This window comes from Ooceraea biroi, chromosome 10, assembly GCF_003672135.1.
Source record: "Ooceraea biroi isolate clonal line C1 chromosome 10, Obir_v5.4, whole genome shotgun sequence".
Lineage (NCBI taxonomy): Eukaryota > Metazoa > Arthropoda > Insecta > Hymenoptera > Formicidae > Ooceraea > Ooceraea biroi.
In genome coordinates, this window is record NC_039515.1 from 1,504,760 (window position 1) to 1,526,994 (window position 22,235).

Below are 22,235 nucleotides of genomic sequence, written 5' to 3' on the forward strand. Positions count from 1 at the left end.
TTAGACACAACACTGAAATATATTAATGAAATATATAATTGAAGAGAGTACGAAACGTTGCGCGAGAGAAATGATCTTTCCCAGTTTAGAAAAATTCATTCAGAAACGGTTGTCGAAAATATACTTTTTATTCTTGTACAGATTCTACCTGTCCATCTTTTGCTCTTAAGCTCGCAATACAATTACTCTTAGACCGAGAATGAAACAATCCGATGGTATTGTCAATGCTATTGTACATGAAACGAGATGCACGTTTCGCAATGAGGGAAACATTAAATTCCACAAAATGCAGTTACCCTTTCATCCCCCTTGAAGACGTGAAACGATGAGAGCGTTTTTGACTCGCGTAACGATTAAGTGTCTTAATATTAGTTCTTACTAGATAGATATATATATATATAAGCACTTCGGATGCTGGTTTGCTAAGGAGAGCAAATAAACTAACTGTATAATGTATATATTCGTTGACGTATATTGATCGTGGTACATGTATATATAGGAATAAGCGATCGTCATTTTTTCGCATTGTTTTTTGCATTTTCAAGTTCTACTTGTAATGATGATCACTACGAACAACCTGTATGTATTGGGAGAATCGATCTCTGCGCGATCCTCCTCGTAAATGAATAATCCTTTTCTCTTTGTTTGATATCGTAGTGAATTCTAGAATTCTTAGATTAGTAAGCACACATAAGTACTTTTGTTTTTAGTTTTAATTTGAGCAAATCTGTAAAGCTTGTACGCACGCCTACCTGCTTATATGCGAGAACAATACCTTTCCTCTTTTTTTTTAATGTCACTTAAACCAGCGAATTTATCTTTTTACTGTAAGACTCCTCGATTTTCTGTCGGTTTAAGCAGAAAACGGACAGACTTAATGAGTTCTAATGGTTTCCACGACGCGACAATTATTTTACAGAGAAAATCATACATTTGGTAGATGAATATACGAGTGATATAGTATAAAAATGTGTTTTAATAAATATTGATAGAAAAAAAGTTACAGAAGATATCTACAGGGATTACAATGGTCAATATATATATATATATGTATAAAATTACATATCCCGCAACATAATAACATGATCTAGGACCTTTACAAATAATATTTGTCAATGCACCTAGTCTTAATATTAATCGTATCGATATTGATCGCTATCGCTGAAGGTAATCGTAATACTCCACAGTTATGACACTCGATTGAAAGATATTGTCGAGATATTCCATCAGTTTCGCTCACGCGCGCGGTAATAATAAATAATACACGTTATTTAACAGTAACAACGATCGAAATTCTGGAAGCAGATATTGTAGTAGCAAAATCACAAGTCTTAAAAGTACAGTTTGACGTCCTAGCTGATGGGACAGTTCGCGCTCATGCAACGAGTTAAAAGAAGATTTGCAAAAGAGGACCGACATTTGCAAAAATATGAAACGTGTTTAAGATTACAAGGCACTAGTAAGAACTCAATTGTCACGCTCTCTCCAGATATCCATTGTACTCCTCGCGGATAATGAAAGAGCCTTATTTGTCGTAATACAGGACTAGCAAGTTATACATAATGTCCCAGCTTCAAATCGTTATATTTTAATGAAAGGATATTCAATCATTTGTCGAGTCCTTTCTCTCTCAGCAGAGGTGACATCGACGCATCTGTATAAACAAGCCTCAAGTTAAAAAGTCCATTAAAAATCTATTCGCCAAATTCGTCGCAAAAAATATTATCCTATTTATCTCTTCTCTTTCTGCCGAAGGAAAATGTATTTATGTATTTTATGAAAAATATATGTATCAAAATGATGGGGAAAAATATATTATTAAGATATAACGTGATGGAAGTGGGATGCGCACACGCGCGTTTTACATGCAAGAGGTTGTTCACCGAATCACTTCTCTATGTTTGCTAAAAACTGTACGGGTATACGGTAAGCACTATTCAATCTGAGTTTGAGGTTTTTTCTTCAGAATATGCTGGATTGCAAAAGTGCAATGCAAATCTCCAATTGCAGGAACATTCGTAGAAGACTGCCTTTCAAACTTCACTTTTATAGTCATTACGAGACTCTATCGATTATTTTATTTTATTGCCCTTAATCGTAACATTCGTATGCTGAAGAAAAGATTTTCTTTGGGATATACTTTCTATATACAAGTTTGGTAGCTGTAGTTCTTCTTCGCGCCTCGGTAAGAAAAGGAGCAGTCTCGGAACATCTTTCTTTTCTGCCTAGGAATGTAATTTGGTCCTACAACGCGCAACAGTCCATGTATCATTTCTCAATTCCTATTTCGAAACTATGCGCTCGCACATGATTATGCGTGATCGGCCGCGATTAATAGTCCGGTAACGTTTGTTCCATTGTCGTAACGTGATATATAATATAAGCCTGAGATTTATAGTAACTATGTCTTTACTCCAGGAGACTTGCGCAAATAGTATGCAATACTTAACACGTCCAACACGCTCAAATACCTACCGCAGTAATTTTCGGCAAATTGCTCTGCCATTTTCCGTTAACAATTGCAATTTGCAAAGTTCGATATCTTTTTATAATAAATTCAGTCGTTTACATGAATAATGCGAATAGTACCGCTACGCTATTATTCATGTTCGTATTGTAGATAACAGAATTGTGTGGCAGGGATACGCAACTGGCGGCGCGCGACGTCCAAGCTTGACCCGCAGAAAATATGAAAAATAAACTGAATTATTATCGCCGAATAACAATTAAAATTTTCTCTCTTCAAATATATATAATAGAATAAATATTTTATTTATTAATACGATGTAAAATATTAAAGAGAAAAAATTTAGCTACTGCGGCCCGCGGTATAACTACAAATTTTACATTTGGCCCGCCAAAAAATCTAGTTGCGTATCCCTGATGTATATACAAATTGATTGGCGTTGTACACGAACTGGAGATTCAACAACAATTAACTCACCGAAACTCTCAAACGCATCTGTTCAAAAAAAATCGATACGACGGCCGCGAAAAGCCAATTGACACCGAAATAACAGCAATAATATAAAAATGCAGATCATCTTAAGAATTCCTCCATGAAATTCAGTCGATTGTAACTGAATCTTCTCGGAATCTTAACACAGTCGCAGCCGGCGACGTAGTTTTACGTCATTTTCACATCTTTAGCTGATTGCCGGCGACGTAATTCTACAATATCTTTATTCATATTCAGGCGGCGTTCAGCTAAGGCTCTCAAAACCACCGGTTGCGAATGTGTTAAAAAAAAAAGAGAAAAATCTCTAGAACGCGAACTTATTCGTAGTCGCCGATTACACTAGAGCCTCGGCATGATAATGGTGATAGTGATGGTGTATGTGCTCGTGGACGTGCCTTCGACCAGACGTCGCCGCCACCGCGTTCTGCGAGAATTCGCGTTCGAGCCAACGTACGACCTGTGCCATCGCTCTCGCCTGGTCCTGCTCCCGTGTCGCGTGCTTCAGCTGATGCTTCTTGGTGGTTCTACCGCACTGCTGCGACTGGACAAATTGCGCGTCGTTGCGCTGCGCGTTGTTGTGATTGTTGGTGATAGTCTGATGATTGGTGGTCTGCTGGTTGTTATTGGGCACGAGGTTGACGATGTTGCGGTGGGTATTGCCGCCAGAATTGACGGACTGCGATGTCTCGTTGTAGACGGTCGTCGGCACGATCACGTTACGATTCAACGTGTGCGGGTACGTCGTCGTGTAGGCCTGACTGGAGGAACGCGTCGCGTTGTTCTTCGGCGTCGTGTTGTTCCTTGGTGTTGCGTGTCGCGCTTTCCTGAGATTCGATCGCGATTTGGCCGTCGTCTTGGGAAACGAAGCGTTGTAATGGGTGCTCTCCCGAATTAGCTTGTGATAAGTCACCTGACGAGGCTCCGGAGGAGGTGCTTGGCAGTCCACGTTATTGTGATTTGTATTTGAAGTTTCCAAGTGAGGACTATTGTGGGATGGAATGCGCGGTTGCTCGTTTTGATGCCGTTTTCTGTAAGACAAAAATGAATATCTTTGAATATTATTAAGATTAATTTATAAAGACTACGTTAAATTTGATTGATTCAATGGTATAATCTTTAATTATATCACACGTGGATCGCGACAAGTTACCTCGTTGTATGAAAACTGAGATTGTTCTTCTCCATGTTGGCCTGAATTATTTCCAGCAGTTGTTGTCTTTGCAACGCCCCGCTACGTTTTCTCTGATTCGTCATAAGAAGTGGCGTTAATGGAGAGAACGCAGGGGAAGTGTCGCTATCGTCGCTCACATCACCCTCCGAGCTGTTTGAATAGGGGGATGGTAAATGGGGCACCGGACCGACTCTCCTACGCAACTCCTCCTGCTGCACTCGATTCGTTCGGGCATTCTCGTCGTCGTCTTCACTGTGTGTCTCCACTTCTTTCCGCTCAGTCTGCAATAAAGTTGCGACGACATGAAATTAAACAAACATAAACGTGACGTACAAGTTTATCAGCACAATGCATTTGTACTTTACTAATTAAAACATACATAATTTACAAGTTTTATATACAAAATAAAACAACCGAGTCAATATTTATTATATTCAGATATTTAGATATATTTAAACATTTTTTTGCTAATATATATCTAACATATAAGAATAAAAGTTTACTTTTAAATTGCGAAAATTTTATTTATCAACTTTCAGGCTTAGTATTGAAATATTGAAACACAGAAAAGGTATCCGTTTCCAAAAGAAACGCGCATTTATTTCTCTCTTCTCTCTCATATTTCTCAGCAGCATCGTACCGCGTGCATAACTCGAATTGTAGAGACGTTCGGTTGGCCAATGTACATACGTACGTATGTACGCACGTACGTACGTGGGCATACGAGGAATGTAGGTCTCACCTGACAACGATACCGCGGTGCTCTTCTCCTTCTAGGAACTCTACTCGTGCCATGCCGAGCGGTATGCGTCGCAGTCGCATGGCTACACGGGGCGGCGTGCTTGAGATGGCAACAGGACGACGAATTGTGGTGACCAGGCGACGTCGTAGTCTGCGGCGTAGTTTGCGTGGCGTTTAGGCAGCCGCTGGCAGCGTTGCGCGATTGCTGCTGACTGCTGTTGCTGCTGGTCCGCTGGTCCGGCGATACCGTCAGTTTCACCTTAATCGTTTTGCTGCCGCATGGCGGTACTTGTATCGAAGCACCTAGCGTATCGTAAATAGTGGTCACTAGGCCGGCTATGTCGTCCTTCGTGATCTTCCCGTGGCCATCGAAGTCGTACAGGGTAAAGGAGAATTCCTGTCGCCTCCTATCACCTTCCGCGACTGACACATCGCACTCGAATTCCTGCAACGAGAACACGACCACTGAACGAACACCCAGACCGAAATCTTGAGTACGATACTGAAGGAGCGACTGTGGAACATCATGATAAATAATAGAACATCATTAGTTACTGCTGTAACAAATAGATATGAATGCGCAATAATAAATGTAATAAAATGTTGAATTTTAGCAAATATAATACTAGAGAATTTTTTAGAGAAAATTCTTTAGATATATTTGCGGGCATTATGTAACGCAGTTCGCTACGAATCTATCGCTTTCCTTCTTTAAGATACGTAAATGAAAATATTTTACCTCGAAATTAAGCTGTTTCGTTGTACCGCAAGTAGGCTGTTCGTCATTACCGGCAGGCCCTGCAGGTACGCTCGGGCCATCAACTGTGACCTGCGGCAACTCCGCAGGCGAAATCAGAATCGGTTGCGACTCTGTTGGTGGCGGCGACGAGACGTTACAGGTCGTCGGGACGGCCGTCAGCAATTCTTCAGAATCGCTACCTTCCGTATTGGTCCCTACGACTGAAACGATAATGGAAAGTTCATTGTACAAAGCCGCTCTCAAAGAGATCTCACAATCTGGCTCGACCTAGGTCCCATAACTGTATTTTTTATGGCTGTTGTAATTCTACGTTTTACTATTGTCTTGTAACTTATACTCGTCCCATTTTTGTAATAACGAATATATATGCAACAACTCAAACTTAAAAAAGGAAGGTAGTTTAATCGTTTTTCATCATCGCACTCATTTTGCGAGATCATTTTATCAGGCATCAAGGAGAAAACACATAAAATTAGGGAACCCTTCCTCGTGCTTGCTTGCCTGTTGGTTGTGCGAACGCGATCTCCACTTTAAGCGAGGGGCAGAGAAGCGAATAAAAGGCGGCATTTAACACACGCTGCCGGCATCCGCACCGGTGCCCGCCGCGCGATGTTTGGCGTAGGCGGTATTTTTATGCTCTCCGTGTCGACAGTCACATGGCGTTCAGCCGAGGAGAAAACCTTTGAGTGACTGTTAACCGGAAAAGCAGCTGGAGCTCTGAGCGGAACCATCAAATTTTCACGCCGGCTCTACCCTTCACCATCAAATGTGAAACTTGCTTTTGTTTCATCGCAGACTTCAATGTCGTTAACACGTGGAAAATTTCCCTTCTATTCGTCAGGCAGCAATCGGTCGACCGGCAAGTCCGGCGAATTTTTTCAGCAAAATCCAAATTGTCAAAGTTTTGTATTAAGAATACAAAATTTTGCGTTGGAATTTTGCTAAAACAATCAGCACACATTCTCTTTTATCTGTAGCATAACGTAATAAAGTTTCCGAGTTCATAATAGTTTCGGAGTAAAAAAATTTATGGAATGCTTTGAAAACACATTCCTGCTACTTCAAAGAGAGGACGGACAAAGGATGAACTCAAAGGACAGCCGTATCGCTTATTTAAAGAGCATAATAGGATCTTGGGTTCCTTCGAGGAAGAATCCTGCTCTTTGTTAGACATTAATCATCTTCACGTAAGTATTCGTATTAATTTTGGATTGGATGATATGGATAGTTAAAATCATGTGCATAAAACTTGCTTTTTTATCATTCTTTCTCTCTTTCTTTCTTTCTTATACAAATATAGGATAAATTTTTATATTATTGTCATTATCTTCGATTTGGTTCAAAATTTACATGGCGCTTCCTTTCGACTTACAATTAAGAGTTATGATAGTTTAAAGGCGGGGAAACAATATGTCGTTCTTGAGGAAAATCATTAAGCGGTACTTTATAATAAAAAACTGAAAATCATTCTTTACAGAAAAGAAGGAATTACGGATTGAGTTAGAATAGGTTAGGTTAGGTTAGATTTGTGCGGAGAGAGCATGCAAGGGGAGGGGCGAAGTCCACACTTTTGCTGTTTATACTTATTGTACAAAGTGGAATTATAAAATGGTAGTTGTATTTATTGACAGTGTTCTTTTCAATAGGGTAGTTATAATTTCTTTTAAATAGTAACTGAAGTGCGAAAAGATATACAAAGATACACGAGGGCAAACAATAAAATTATTGTTTACTTAAATCTGCGAATCTATAAGAAATTTATGAATATGAAAAGTAGAAATGTGGGCGGGGAAGAGCGGAGTATCCCTTCCCCACAAGTCTAACCTAACCTAACCTAACCTAATTAAACCTGTTCCTTTCGCGTAGACAACTGAAAATTCGTGCAAAATCATTAAACTTCTTTTATTAATAACTTTTTAATAAACAATGAATATATTGTTTCCCTGCCTTAAAATATCATAGCTCTTAATTATAGGAAACTTCATTTTAGGTAAATTTTGAACCAAATCGGAGGTGATGACGCTGATATAGAAATTTACCAAATATAGATATATACGCAAGCGAGTGATTGCATAATGCGCAAATGGCGTATAAATGATGTACGTATAAGATCCGAATTGAAAGCGAAATTAACGTTGAATCGCACTTTATTGTCGAGATTTCCTGGCATCTCGTCTTGAACGACTCTCTCGTCTCTCGTTTTGGCTTTTACATTCTAAATTGCCAACTTTGTATTTCTTCATCCATTCAACCATTGTATAATCGGTCATAAACCTGTCCGGTTTAATGAGTACACAGTATGGATGTCCGATAGACATAGCTATTGCATTCGAACGGACGATATGCGGATATATGCGTCCTGAGAAACGAGTAACGTGAAGTTGCCTTCGACATTTGATACGTTAGAGACTATCATTGCGGCGAAAACTAAGTAACTTTCGCGGTACACTGTGCTTAGAAATTGTAACTCAACAGATACGCCATGAATGATTGTTAACAACCTTCTTAATTTTTTTTGTTTCAATCATCACATTTTGATTTTAATCTAATTATTTTGGTTTCGCCATTTAAAATCAAAATTTTCAATGGCGAAACTAAAACAATAAGATAACGACAATAAGAATTCTTTCCATGTGTTCGTTAAAACTGAACCTTTTACGTTACCGGTTACGCTTTGCTTATTATTCAATATCAATGGCGATTCTGTCATTAGATTAAATATTTAAAAATTATATCGTTACGTGTACTTGAGTTTATATTTATACTTTGAGTTGATAAATAATTCCTCTAAGCAAAAAATTCATGTTAAGCAAACGAGTTTGATGATTAACATATTTTATCATTGATTGTGTGTATAAGTGCGATGTGAGCAATATCGAGATCCGTAATAAAAATTTTATTTGTAGTTGTTTATCTTGCAACATAGAAAGCATTACAGCAGTTAAAACAAATTCACTAAAAACCTCAATGCCTTTATTGCCATGGAGGTCGTGAATGTTACAATCGTTGCGATGTTACAGAGGCATCCAAGTTAATCCAAGTAACAGTATCAATGTAACAAAATCAATGTGATATGTGAACGCCACGTGTGTTTAACAGGATCCTGTATCAAGCTTAACATCATTCCGTCACCGCGGACAATTGATCATGCTGGGCGCCACGTAGAACCAACATTCTTCATCGCAGGATCTCGATGTCGCGCACATCCCTGAGAGCTCATCTAAGCAAGTTCGTCCAGGAGAGAAAGAGAAAAATCATTACCAGAAAAGGGTCTGTAGCCGGCGAGGAACCTTGCTCGCCACCACTTTACTAATACGTTAGCCATAGGATCTTCATACGTGCGTGCAATCCCGATCCGTGATCCCTCGAGTTCCGCACCCGGATTACCCGTTTTCCGATCGCGACAGCCTGTTCGAGCCTGTTCTTGTTCCAGAAAATTTTGAATCGACTGCGAAACTCACTGGCCGGAACCGAGTACTCTCCTCTCTTTCCCAGGCACTTCCGCTTCCCGACACGATCGTCCGCGTAGAGACCTCCTCGCCGTGGGCGATCTGTCACTCGGCAGCGATTTCCGGAAACTTCAACAAGGGGACACAGGCGCGCACAAACTTCACAGGCTCGACGCCACGCACCATTGAGATTCCGAGCGAGCGCTGCGCGTACGCGCGTTAACACAGGACCGCCGCGATCGTGCACCGTATACACGTGCTCGTGGCGGAGCCTGCCGAGCGAGTCCGAGCGAGCGAGTGCGACAGCCTCTCCATCGGGCGTTACAGGTTAGGAAACACTCACGCGGTCCTGGCACGCCGACGAGTAGACGACGATGCAGCTACCGCGTAGTTTTTCTCGCTCACTCGGCCAACGAAGCGCAACGCGAGGTTACGGTTAACCTCTTTCCGCGAGCGAACGACAACCCACCCCTCGTGACTCGGATGCGACTGTGAGCGCTCGTCCTCTCCTGAAAGCACGTTCCCTGTAATTCCCCACCATCCTGCCACTACTACCACTACTATCGGCTCCAATACACTATCGTGCCGTCGACATGGCACCGTCGCTGCACAGCAGCCACCACCACATCATCGTGCGGCCCAGGCAGGCAGCCCGCGCTCCAGTGGTTCGTCGTCGCCCAGGGCCGGATCAGGGATACGCAGGGCCCGGGAACAAACAGGAGGCGCGACGGCTCCCCGACCCTTCCGTTTTCTTATTTTCTCTTTCTCCTTTGCATACCCGTTTACCCGAGAGCAAGCGAACGCGTTGTCTTCCTCCGTAAAGCTTACGCTGTGAAGCCCGATTCGCACGATCTCGAATTATAATAGAACGCTGTTGGTATGATTACACGGCGGTACGTCGATTAATACGAGGTACGAATTTTTAAATACACTTTACGCTCTAAATGTTTTGCTTTTATGGACAAACTTGTAGCGCCCTATAGGCTACGGGGTTTTCGATTTATTATTGTAAATTATAATTTTTATAGCTGAAATATGTGATTTTTGTTTAAAAATTTTGATACTGGTGCTGCGCTTGAAATACGACTTAAACGAAAACCGTGATTGTTTATGTAAATTTCGGATGATAGAAAACAGGCTTAACGCTGAGAAAAGATTAGCGTCGCGCAGTTACTGCCGCGTTTTGATGCGAAAAGAAACGACACCGGCGGACGTCTTGCATCGCGTCGATCTGCCAGTGATATATTACGTGAATTCTCGCTTCCGATTGCCACCGGCAGGAATAATTGTGTTAGGATGGTTTTGGATGCATCGAATCGAGTTTGCTTCTCGAAAGCCGCGTTTGTATACTAATTGTTTGTACTTGTTTCGAGTTGATTCATGACGCGCTCGATTTTGCCTAATGTGTCATCAAGGAACACTAGTTGATTTTTAACATCTTTAATCACAGAACACAAAGTCACGCTGCGCACTTAAAGGTACAAGCGTGGCCATGTTTCTGTTTTGATTTCGACGCAAAATGATGATTCTCTCGCGCGAAATTTCTCGTGCAAAATTATGACACTATTTATTTATCGGGGTCAAAGTAAAATTGATTACAGCGATCATACGTCATGGCAATTTTAATAACGATAATAATAATATTAATAACGATTTTAATAACGACAGCTCGGGATAACTTATCTAGAAATCGAGAGTTCATTGTTTCGCTTTTGTCTGTAAATTCACGCGATGAATAAGTATGAAGCATTCCTTCGCACGTGTATTTTATTCGAGTGAAAATTTCATTGCGGACGATCATTATGAAATGCTAAACTTCCGGCCTACTTTTGCCAGAATCGATATCTATTACTCGGCATCGGATCGCTTTATGTGTTACGCTGATGGCACGTACTGGCCGTCGTTCTTAAGCGCACAGTTGCTTCGACAGTTGTTTCAATGAAACAGAAGCTAGCGGATGAAGGGGAGACAGAAAGAAGGGGGGGGGAAGTGCAGAAAAGCATCCCGAGTTTGCCATTTCGTCAAGGATCCTCCATTTAGGATACTTTACTGTGTGTTGCGCATCGGCTCGCTACTCGGAAAAGCTACGTATGTGTCAAATCCGAAATACTCTTTTTGGAGACTGTACCCGCACGCTATTATCTCCTAGCGGTGTTTCAGAAGAAACATAGGCGTCACCATCGAAGGAAGTTCGCCGCTTCGCACTGAAGCGCGCCGACAACGCGTTCTAACGCTATCGCGCAACTCGAACTGTTGCGTTATACGCTACTGTTAGCACTACATTCGGTCGAAATAATAAAAAGAAGAGAAACAATTAACCCGGACAAAAACAAGACGCGGGGCCTTTTTTATAAATAACCTTCTGAAAATATCGCAAAATTAAATAACGTTTACGTATATTTGCAAGCCGTGACCGTATCGTGATGATACGTTGCACTGCTTTATTTTGCCAAATATTTTGCTTCTACTTTTGTGTTCTCGGGAAATATAAAACTTTACGGTAGACAAGAAACTAAAACTCGCTTCATTTGCAAGGCTGCGTAAATGAAATACCAAACTTGAATGTTCCATCAATTATTTCTTTCTTTCAGCCTGGGCCAAGAAAGGGACTTGGTATACAATATTGACCTTAACACATTCATTCATTTCCCCATGTCAAACTTGAATATTATAATAAGAACTTAATTTTTTCCTTGCTATTCTCTTTCCTCGAACTTTTGATTTTAATTTCAATCCAGCAGCAAAAGCCGACCGCAATAACGTGCAAGGGTTGCACGAGTGTTTCTCGATAGCGCTCGTACACTTCTGCGAAACGATATACGAGGAGCCTCGTCTACGACCACCACGACTGAGCAGTCGCATGACTATGTTTCGGGACTTGGTGGATAAACCAGCACGCGGCAAGTACGAAGCAATATTGCAGCGCTCCAGCTACGTGGTTCAGTACCGGTACATACGTATGTACAATGAGTAGACCTAGAGGCACAAGGCGTGGGAACGCCTCTAAAGCGACCAATGGAGATTCATCCCCCACCATAATTTCACTATAGCAGTGGGCCGTATCTGTTGCAACTGCGGGTCCTCAATACGTACACTTGTATGCTGGGTTTTCTGCCCGATTTCGTCGACCCTGCCGTGACAAGGCCACATAGATGACAAGAGCTCGCCGACAAGAACGATGAGCTGTTGTAGCGCACCAGGTCACATAAATCAGAGAAAATGCTCGGAAATTCGTAGAGCCACCGTTGGTGACAGCTCCCAGTAAACCCTCGTAGACCCTTTGTAGACACGTAATCTGCGAGCAGCGTAACTAATATGTTCCATTCTTGCGAATCTCTTCTTGCTTATTTTCAGTTGCTACCTTTCTAGCCGATTGTTTCACTGACTGTGTTGTTAAAACTACATCCTAATAATAGAAATATTCGCGAAAGTTGAATACTTTTATTGTGAATTAGACGATATACTATGTTTAATAGAGATGCTCCGAGTGGAAACGCTTTAAAATACATCCAAATTTTATTTTTAAACCTTTAGTATACTTATATTGGATATTGCACGCACTTCTGTTCATCCAACCTTGTTATTCACGATTTACTTCCTGGAACACAGAATTTTGGTGTACGTTTTAATTCGAATAGCTTTCTCGATTTCGCGCGGTTCAGGTGAGAAATACCATTGCTTCCGTGCGAGTTAAGAACATCCAGTTGAAAATACAAAATTAGCATATAATTGTGAAATTTTGATATATCGGGCCCCGGATAACTACGCCACTGGTCGGCTGGTCGGCCCGATGCATCCCCCTCCCACTCCCTATACAGAAAGGCTCTCTACCCGCCATGCTGTGGCGTGCTATGTTGTGCCGCGCCGTGCCGTGCCGCGCCACGCCGCTCCGCGCCATGCCACGCCGCGTTGCGACGCGGTACGGTTTACCGTGCCATCCTCAGCCGCGTAGCGTGGCTAGTTGTTTCTTTTCTTTATTCCTTTGTCGGAAAGTCGGCGGCAAGTCTCGTTTTTAAGAGGCGGCAGAGAAGGCCGATGGAAGGGACGGGTCGGGCGAGATGGGAGGGATGAAGGAACAGCGGCGTGGCGAGGGAGGACAGAGGCAAAAGGGAAACGGCGGCTAGTCAGCGGGGGTTGCGAGAGGGATCGGAGGGAGCGGGATGGCGGCTCGGTAGTAGGGGAGGGACGGAGGAGAGCCCCGCGTGCGCCGTTCGGCAGTAAGGGGAATAAAACGTGCTGCTCAAAAACGCGGGTACAGACTAGCCTCGAAATAACGCCGACAGCGAGCACTCTCTTTTCCTCTTTCTCTTCGTAAATTCGAGTCATCTATTAATAATAAACTATTTCCAGATGCCTTGTGCCACCGCCGAGAACTCAATCACTGCTATCTTTCTTTTCTCTCTCTCTCTCTCTTTCACCCATTCGTTTCGTTACACATCTTAAATGATCTCACCGGCGGTTATCCGTACGTCGCGTCTGCGCAGGATTGCGAAAATCGGTTACAACTTTGACAAGTTCGATCTCTTTCAACGCGAAAAATCGCTTTGATCCGCTCATTCTTCTTGGATCAGGAATAAACATGATTATTCCGGCTCGTCCGTATCTCCGTAACTGTCGAGCGATAATACATCAATTTCAATCGGCTGTACCTCTGCATGCACGTCAGCATCACCGGCTGGATATCTGAGAACAAAGCTCGCGTCCCGGAGACTCGAGACCGAGGACGCCGTTTGATCGCACGTGAACGCGCAGCCGGTCGTTTGACTGATTGGGGAGCGTCGCGCGCGATTGCGTCGATTAGACAGTAACGGCGTCAAGAAGGCGAGGTAAATATTTATCGTGGGGCGGGAGGGACGGAATGGACCTCTCTCGCGGGACAGAGACGGAGAGCCGAAAACGTCGCAGGCTCTCTTACTGGTCGCGAGATACACGGAGGCCTCCGACGTACGGGGACAGGATACAGAAAAGGCTATAATACGGTTTTGCCGCGAGCGAGTGCAGCGAGAGAGCGACTCGTCGATCCGGCCGGTAGACCGGCGACGGTCGGTTTTGCTGGACTTCTCTTGATGCGGCTTGCCGGACGATACCGGCGGAAAAGAAGGAGAAGGAGGAAGAAAGAGAGAGAGAGATCGAGAGAGTGAGTGGTGCCGGGGCGGAGGGGCGGACGAACGGTGGAGTCTTGGTCGTGTTATGGCGCGGGGAAAGGAGGAAGCGGTCGGTGCGTTTGATCTCGGCCGCGGGCGCCGACAAAGCGTTCGTCCACTCTCCTACAACGGAGAACCGTCCCATGGACGCGCGAGTGAGAGGATGGCCGCGCGAAGAAGAGAGACAGGGAAAGAGAGAGAGAGAGAGAGAGAGAGGGAAAGAGAGAAACTAAAGTGAATAAGCAAGTGATGTGGGAGCGAGCGGGACACGAAGCGGAAAGGAGAGAGAAAACACGACGACGACCAAACGGTTCGACAGAAAAAGAATGAGAAAGGTGAAAAGATCGAGGCATCTTAAATGTGTGTGTGTGTGTGTGTGTGTGAGAGAGAGAGAGAGAGAAAGAGAAGGAAAAAGGAAGGAGATAGAGCGAGGCGGTGAGAGAAAACGAAAAGAAGAAAGATCGAACGAGCGGTTATCCTGACGATGGAAGAGAGAGAGAGAGAGACATACGAGGAGATCCGTTCACGATTCATTGTGCTGTTGCGCTTGCTCTAGCATGGCGCACCACTCCCTCGTGTATCTGCAATACAGACGCCATCCGAGTTTGCTATTAATAAATAATGCTCTCTGTGGTCCGCATTACAACTAAAATTCCTTCCATCCCCATCGTCGTTGTCGTTGTCGCCGTCGTACGCGGAGGACGTAGACTCGATTTCAAACACGACCGCTGGTGAACTCCGTCTCTTTTTCTGTCCCTTGACACGATGGACACGCGGTCTGTCACATCGGAGGGATGCGCTAATGTTCGCGGTCTTCTCCGTGTGTATACGTGCGTCTCGTGGGATTGCGAAGGAGAGACGCGTCGATTATTTCACATTGAGAAAAAGTTGTTGAGGCAGAGCAAGAGAAAAAGAGAGAGAGAGAGACTACTCGTGCGATGATTATTTGTCGTTTGGGAATCGTTTCTTTCCACAATTCACTATGAAACATTAAGCTATTATTAGTAATGTCGAATAATTGTATATTGAATAACGTAACAAATATTTGTATATCTGTTTCAATTTCTTTGCTCTTGACGTCGATACCTTTGGTTACCTTAATTATTGTCTGGAACAAAAACTATCACGGTTTTATTTAATATGTATATTTTTAATGAAATATACATAATCGAAATTACAAACTTTGTTCGTGCTCAAAGAGCCGATGATACTCATTCGAGTAATGTGTGACGTAAATGATAAGGGGGGCCTTTGAAGTGTCCCCTGCTTCTGCGCCCAATAAACCGACAAAAGCAACCGTCTCGCATTATAAATTACGGCGCTCATTAGGAAGGCAATAGTTGCGCGCAGTAATAAGAAGCATTAAAACTTGAAAGCCACGCGAAAGCCGCATTGAAAGAAAAAAAGAAGGAAGAAAAGAAAAAGAAAGAAAGCTGGAACATTAAATTAACAAATTAATGCGGGCGAGTCAAAGCCGGCTTTCTCGAACCCGACGACCTAAAAAATAATTGGTACGCTGAATTTCCGATAACCATAGCGAACAATTTTTGGGAAACGCTTCTTGGCGATAGCGAGACACGATATTCAAGCGATCGTACCCCTCGATGAGAGTGTTTTCGTTCATTGAAGACCTTGTGTTCGTTTTGCTCTGGAACAGAACCATGGTCGATTGGATCGTTGCCCAGTCGAAGAAAAATAGAACGCCGGCGAGAGAAAATGAAAAATATCCATCTAAAGATTACCGAAAATAAGCGCGATAGCAGGGCAGAATTAGATAATAAATTATTTTAATTGCAGATGCGTGAAAAATCATTCTACACGTATAATTTATACATAGATTGACGTGATGAAGAGATGATCCAACAGAATAACATCACAAGACGTCCATTTTTGGTTTATAAATTATGTCGTTTTCTAACGTCATTTTGCTACTTAAGAACGATTTCAGAAAGTTTATAAATATATATATAAACTTCCATACACACACAGGTTCTTATAAATTTGACTTTATTATAACAATTTAATAATATATCAGAGAAATAAAATTAATTCCCGAATTTCCAAGAAATTCGTTAAGTCAATTCGCATTCATTTAAATAAAATGCTCTTTTAATTAAGGATGAATATGAGCGAATACAATTAGAAGGTTAGCAGCTCGTGGCCGGACGTTCGATCATCATAGTGCTGCCATCTAGCCACAGGAATTGATACTTAATTGATTCTAATATGCCGTTACATATCAACAAGTCAAGGAGCGTGATGTTGCACTGAACAATTCCTGCACCACAAAAGATTACACAACTGCAGGAAAACTGCACGTGAAATCGTATATTTCTGACATAATGACGCGTTAATGTTAAAGTTTTGCACTCGTTACCCACTATAGAACAGCGACGCGGAGTAGACATTTCTATTTCCGTGAGATTAATCTAAGATACGAAATAGCTGGATAATGTCCAGGCTTCTTACAAAATGGGCATGCTTATCATTTATTTTCGATAAGAACACAATGGGGAGACTTGCAATCTCTAATTAAATTTCTGAAACCTCATCAATTGTAATTATGATTAAAACTTCGAAAAACTAATATATATTTTATCTCTTTATCATGAAGTAATCTAAAAAAAGAATCATCAAGATTTATTAGAATTTTATCCCAAGTAGCAAAATGACATGTTGACGTCATATCCCGTCTTCTGACGTCACTTTGCTACTTGGAACGTACATTAATTTGTAATCGACGGATAACGATCATCGCAAGCATCCTCTTAATAATATCCACAATTTTAATGTTTAATTAATTTATTACAAAATGTTTTTCTTGAAAATTAATTTATTCGTATTTGCGGATGGACTATCGATCGAAAGCATGAAATTACAAGACATATTACACGAAACGTTCTGGAAAAGAAAAAGATACGGCGTACTCAGCGTGACACTCATTGATCTTTCGTACATTAAACGCCGCGGCGTACCGCGAATCGTGACATAAATTACAATAATTTTGCGATGACCACAGGTCCGTAACCCGATGCTTAATGACAACGGCAGGCGGTCCGCGATGTTTACTCGATAGTCAAAATTCCAAACTGGTATTACCAATCGTTTAGAGATGACCCTAATCAATTAGTAAAGCGGCTCCGTCCTTCGTTGAACGAATCCCGAATGCATTATCATATTTGCCGATGTCGCGTAGTCGACGAGCAAAATCCCCGTTTCATCCTCGTCAGTTGTATTAGTTAGATTCAATCGAGTACCGGATGAACGGCGGCTTGTATGTGTGCTATACAATTTAGCTATATAAGGAACCGTCGCTGAGAACCGTTCGGTTATTAAAGCGCGGTTTTTCTGACTGGTCGATTCTTCTATTTTTTTCCGTGAGCTTCGTGCTACCGTGAATGAGATACGCGCTATTCACCGTACGTTGTATGACGTAAATTGTAAAAATGGTATTGCATTTACACTGTTCTGTTATTGTAATACTTGAAAAAATCAATCGTGTAGAAAAGAAATTGTCGGGCTAGTAAGTTCTTTATTTATACGTGAATTATCCTTGGGAACATTAGGACATGAAGATTCTGTTGATCGCGATTGCGTCATTCGTCGTCATTGAAGCTACCGGAGGGTGGGAGCAGTATGGTCCAGGTGTCGGAAGTGGAAGAGGAAATAATGTTCGCGGCACGTCATGGGGATACCCGCAACAGATCAATCAAAACGCATTTGGTTCCGACGTCGAGTGGGTGTGCCAGAGCCCAAAAACAAATGACATAGTAATATAAATCTATTAGATTTATATATGACAATATAATATATATAATTTTATTTACTCCTCGTGATCGGTTTAATTGCGAAATTATTTATAACAAAATAGATCCTTCTTTTTCGTTTCATACCATTTGTAATTGTTATAGTAATTCTTTAACTAAACGTGATACCTCAACAAAGAATTAATAATTTTGCAAACTTGTAAAAGAGAAAACAAAAAGAAAGAGAAAAGGCAAAGGCAAAGCATAAAGGCATATTATTCTCTGTTTCATTCTTTGTTAGATGGTGATTGCTACTGACAATACGCGACAACAATATCCCGGCAGAGGACCATGGTGGCAATGGCAGAACGTTCCACCGGGTCATCAAAATCACCATCAACCTTCTGGGAATTACTGGACCCAACCAATTATCATTGTTCAACAAGAACCGACACGAACTGACGGTACTCGGTTACCATTTACAACCCCGCAAATGCCGACAACTCATAACAATAATGATGGTAGCAATAATAATAATAATAATAACCACAACAATCATCAACCCAATACCACACCACAGTATCACGGTGGAGAAGGAATAATAGATATTCGGCTTGGAGAACAATAAATAACAAAATTTAAATCTTTACGTGAGATTTATATTTCTTAAAGAGTCGTCACTTTAAGGGACAACAAAGAGTTGCATAATAAATAAAAATAAAGATACATTTATACCTACTAAATCTACATCAGAGTTCACATTAATAATTACATTGCGATTGACAATTTGTCACAATTACATAAATCAGCGATAAATAATATTGTTTTATCGACTTAATGTTGTTAGATGCATCGACAACAATTATATGACAGATCTGATTGAAAAGTGTACAGATAATATCACAAATTAATAATAAAGAGAACATTTATAAGGAAAATATTATTTATATTAAATCTTTCTCCATAAAATTTATAGAATAAGAGTTTCAATTGTACAACTTATACTCAATATATAATTTGCGTTATTTATCTATAACCATATATAAATATATGTCATATGGTAAAATAGAGATAGAGAAAATCTTCGAAATATAGGATGTCAGGTTTTATCATTATCACATCTTCATCACGTTAGAGTTTATGTATCAAGACATGGTTTACAAAGTGCTTCCTTGACACTTTCCAAGTTTTCGACATCTCTATATGCTATCAAACCTGACTTGTTGTTACTCGTGCAGGCAGACAGATAAGTGATAGTCAAATCGTCTGCGGTTGGACGTACGATAAATTCTTTAAACTTGATAACATCTCCCCCTAGCGATGCCAAGATTGCTTGTGGTCCGCATGTATCCCACTTGTAAGTGGAAGGTTTTGATAAACTGTAGATACCTGCGTGTCCAAGAGCAACTTGCAGTAGCTTGTATCCTGCTCCGGTCGCCTCCAACAGTGTAAATCCTTCGTCCAGTAGCTTCGTTCTCACCTCTTCGTCCTCGGATTGACTGATCAAAATGAGTTTATTGGCGTTAAGGTTTATAGGGTTGCTTATGGAAGATTTGGTAATGTCGCTCGTCGCAATACCCCAGTGACATTTTCCTGTCCACCTGTCCAGACGATAGCATTTACTAGTATTGATATAGTATAGATATATCACAAAGGAGAGAATGCAATTAAATATATTTTATTTAAAATGTAAAGCATATTAAGAATAAATTATTGCAAACAGAGAAATAGATGTATCCGCTCTTATAGCAAACATATTTTAGAAAATATATAATTCCGTTCAGAATAATAAAAAGAAACTTTACATCTTGGGTCTTTATCTCAAATTTATCTATCGCTTCACTCGACTCACCGTGAATCGACGTTGGTGTAAAAGGGTTGATTAACGATCCCCATAATTGGCACTCCCGTACTCTTCTGGTACGCTCCAATTAATACACAGGTGCAGCGTAAACCGCGTACGTGCAAACCGGTTTTCTCATCCACCGTCTCTATTGCATTTATGTAATCTGCTGTTGAATCTACAAAAGTTCCACGAATTGCTCCACAGGTAAGCATTAATTGACTATAAAACAAACAGAAGTTCTTACAAGCACCGTGTCTCGGTTTACAGGCCAATTACAGTTCTTAGTAACAAAAGAGAGAGAGAGAGACAGAGACATTATTTTACCATAATATTATACAAATTTTACATTCTTTTATTCTTGCCCTGAGTTACCGTAAATTTACCAAATATCGATTAAGATACATTTAATCTCGCGTCATGTTTGTTATACGTTTTAATATACCTACCAATAGGATCTATCCAAATACCAATATCATTCATATCAATCTCAAGATCCGTGGGAATCTCTTTTACATCGGTGGATACATCCGAAAACTGAACGTCCTTGTGGACTTCAGTAGCGAGTAACCTTGCCGCTACGTCGTCGTTCATAACTCTGGCCAACAATTTTGCTGTATCTTCGCAGCACGGGCATACTTCGACGATGATGGTTTCATTTGCGGCATTCTTGAATACGTTAGTTTCTTCGCCCTTCGTTGATTTAGGCAACTCTGGAAACTATTTGTGATAATAAAGTTGACAGTCAATAGAAGTAAAAAGAACCTGATATTCTGATAATTAAAGGAGACAGTTTACGCTTACTTCAACTCCTATGTCATGTTTGATAATTTCCTGAATAAGTACGTCAGCTAAGGTTTTAAAATCGTGGAAAAAGCGCGGATTTTTCTCTTCTGAAGATTTTTCTTGTATTAGAAGTGGAAACAGTTCCTCATTCTGTCGACAAGCCCTGGCAACATTTGCTGCCTTCTCTGAAGCTTGTAAGAGAATTTGAAGTAATCTGCTGCCATTCTTCATTTTTCTAAAATAATTTGGGAATAAACTTAGAAAACTAAACTTTCCATTAATATTATCATTACATGTACGTAAAAAAAGAATTAGCAGGACAGAGAAGATGTTGACACGAGAATCCCAACAAGTTCTATTGGATGACAATTAAAGATATTGATTTCCTATAAACGTAACGTAGAAGCACTGTTGCGTATTAAATTGCATCAATAATTCCTTCAAAGAAGCTTTGTTTATTTAAAACATCAATAACTTAATTCCGATTTAATACAAATAATTGTATACATTGTAACAGAATAATTGCACATTCTTGGAAAAATATCAAATCATGCGTATCAATGTTAAGCGTTCAATTGTACATTTTTCAAGGCATGCAATTTAAATTTTCAATTACATACAATTGTATTTGGTCATACAAAAAAATTTGATTTTGTAATTATTTGTAAGTGGAAGAATTATAAAAGTAAAATCACAGAAATATTTTATATAGAGTTAAACAAAAATTAGAAAAATTTAGGATATTTTTTATACGACTTACCTAGTTTAATATACAAGTAGGTAACGTGCGAAAACACTGCCCTACACATCACATTGAGCATACTGAGATTTGTTGAGATTATTCGCGCTCTGGCCCCTGACGTATCTTCTTCTTCTTCTTAGTGTTGAATGGCACCCGATCCCTTTCAGGTTCGATACGGCCAATTGCAAAATTGAGTGAAATACAAAATACGAAATAACAAGTTGAAAAAAAAAACTCGGAACAATCGTTGTGCACCTGACGACTGTCCCCTTCGGAATCCCCAGTGTTGTGCCCCTGACGTATGAGTATATCAATAAACGTATTATCATCGCACTTGCGCAGAAATGAGGTTTGTCAAAGCGAAAGCGGAAAGGAAAAGTAAAGTCACTAGATATTATAAAGGTCGTGACCTACGCACAGTACGGCTGAAGTCACATGGCATGTATTTTCTGCGTAACGCAGAATTTAAACTTAAAATGCTTTTTATAAAAATTACGCAATTTGTACGCACAAAATTGCAATAATAAAAAAGAAATTCCTAATCTGCTTTACAGAATCAAGCAGATTAGGAATTTCTTTTTTATTACGCTTCTAAAGGCACTTTTAAAAGCTTCATTATATTCCTTTATTTTATTCCGAGACTGCTTGGGTGCAATTTTGTGCGTACAAATTGCGTAATTTTTATAAAAAGCATTTTAAGTTTAAATTTTATGCTAATGGTAACACTGTTTCACTAGCAACTCCAGCATCCCCTTAAGGTGATCCTGAAGTGACCAGGGAATTTCTTCGCGATGGTGCTGCCATTTGCACAATAAAATGCTTTTTATAAAAATTTGGCAATTTGTACGCACAAAATTGCGGCGGCCACCACTCGGGATAAAATAAAGGAATATA

At 40.8% G+C, this 22,235-nt stretch overlaps 3 protein-coding genes across 5 annotated transcripts; 1 reads left to right on the forward strand and 2 right to left on the reverse strand.

Moving 5' to 3' along the window:
- Positions 1–958: 958 nt before the first annotated feature.
- On the reverse strand, positions 959–9,629 carry LOC105274708 (protein naked cuticle homolog 2). The gene is made up of 5 exons (XM_011331039.3): positions 8,893–9,629; positions 5,611–5,831; positions 4,873–5,316; positions 4,110–4,411; positions 959–3,987 (listed from the first exon to the last, which is right to left on the reverse strand). The coding sequence occupies exons 1-5, from the start codon at positions 8,954–8,956 to the stop codon at positions 3,294–3,296; spliced, it is 1,725 nt and encodes a 574-aa protein (XP_011329341.1). The 5' UTR covers positions 8,957–9,629; the 3' UTR covers positions 959–3,293.
- A 4,747-nt stretch (positions 9,630–14,376) lies between these two features.
- Positions 14,377–18,902, forward strand: LOC105274710 (GATA zinc finger domain-containing protein 10). 3 transcript variants are annotated; one of them, XM_011331042.3, is made up of 3 exons: positions 14,377–14,559; positions 17,791–17,994; positions 18,272–18,902. In XM_011331042.3, the coding sequence occupies exons 1-3, from the start codon at positions 14,551–14,553 to the stop codon at positions 18,596–18,598; spliced, it is 540 nt and encodes a 179-aa protein (XP_011329344.1). In that variant the 5' UTR covers positions 14,377–14,550; the 3' UTR covers positions 18,599–18,902. The 3 variants fall into 3 exon arrangements, with proteins under 3 accessions (XP_011329344.1, XP_011329345.1, XP_011329343.1); XM_011331043.3 differs by lacking the exon at positions 14,377–14,559 and adding an exon at positions 17,533–17,673; XM_011331041.3 differs by lacking the exon at positions 14,377–14,559 and adding an exon at positions 17,534–17,643.
- Positions 18,612–21,636, reverse strand: LOC105274709 (inositol polyphosphate 1-phosphatase). The gene is made up of 5 exons (XM_011331040.3): positions 21,360–21,636; positions 20,618–20,834; positions 20,263–20,533; positions 19,823–19,991; positions 18,612–19,571 (listed from the first exon to the last, which is right to left on the reverse strand). The coding sequence occupies exons 2-5, from the start codon at positions 20,828–20,830 to the stop codon at positions 19,109–19,111; spliced, it is 1,116 nt and encodes a 371-aa protein (XP_011329342.1). The 5' UTR covers positions 20,831–20,834; positions 21,360–21,636; the 3' UTR covers positions 18,612–19,108.
- Positions 21,637–22,235: the final 599 nt, after the last annotated feature.

Bases quoted from the DNA above. Each gene is read 5' to 3' on its own strand.
- LOC105274710 (XM_011331041.3), top strand. From the start codon at position 17,623: ATGAGATACGCGCTATTCACC. The intron at 17,644-17,790 runs GTACGTTGTATG...TGGGAACATTAG, and splicing joins TGAGATACGCGCTATTCACC to GACATGAAGATTCTGTTGAT. The intron at 17,995-18,271 runs GTAATATAAATC...ATTCTTTGTTAG, and splicing joins GCCCAAAAACAAATGACATA to ATGGTGATTGCTACTGACAA.
- LOC105274708 (XM_011331039.3), bottom strand. From the start codon at position 8,956: ATGGCTAACGTATTAGTAAAGTGGTGGCGAGCAAGGTTCCTCGCCGGC. The intron at 4,412-4,872 runs GTGAGACCTACA...ACTTTATTGCAG, and splicing joins CACCGCGGTATCGTTGTCAG to ACTGAGCGGAAAGAAGTGGA. The intron at 3,988-4,109 runs GTAACTTGTCGC...TTTGTCTTACAG, and splicing joins CTCAGTTTTCATACAACGAG to AAAACGGCATCAAAACGAGC.
- LOC105274709 (XM_011331040.3), bottom strand. From the start codon at position 20,830: ATGAAGAATGGCAGCAGATTACTTCAAATTCTCTTACAAGCTTCAGAG. The intron at 20,534-20,617 runs GTAAGCGTAAAC...TATCACAAATAG, and splicing joins AACATGACATAGGAGTTGAA to TTTCCAGAGTTGCCTAAATC. The intron at 19,572-19,822 runs GTGAGTCGAGTG...TCGTCTGGACAG, and splicing joins TACACCAACGTCGATTCACG to GTGGACAGGAAAATGTCACT.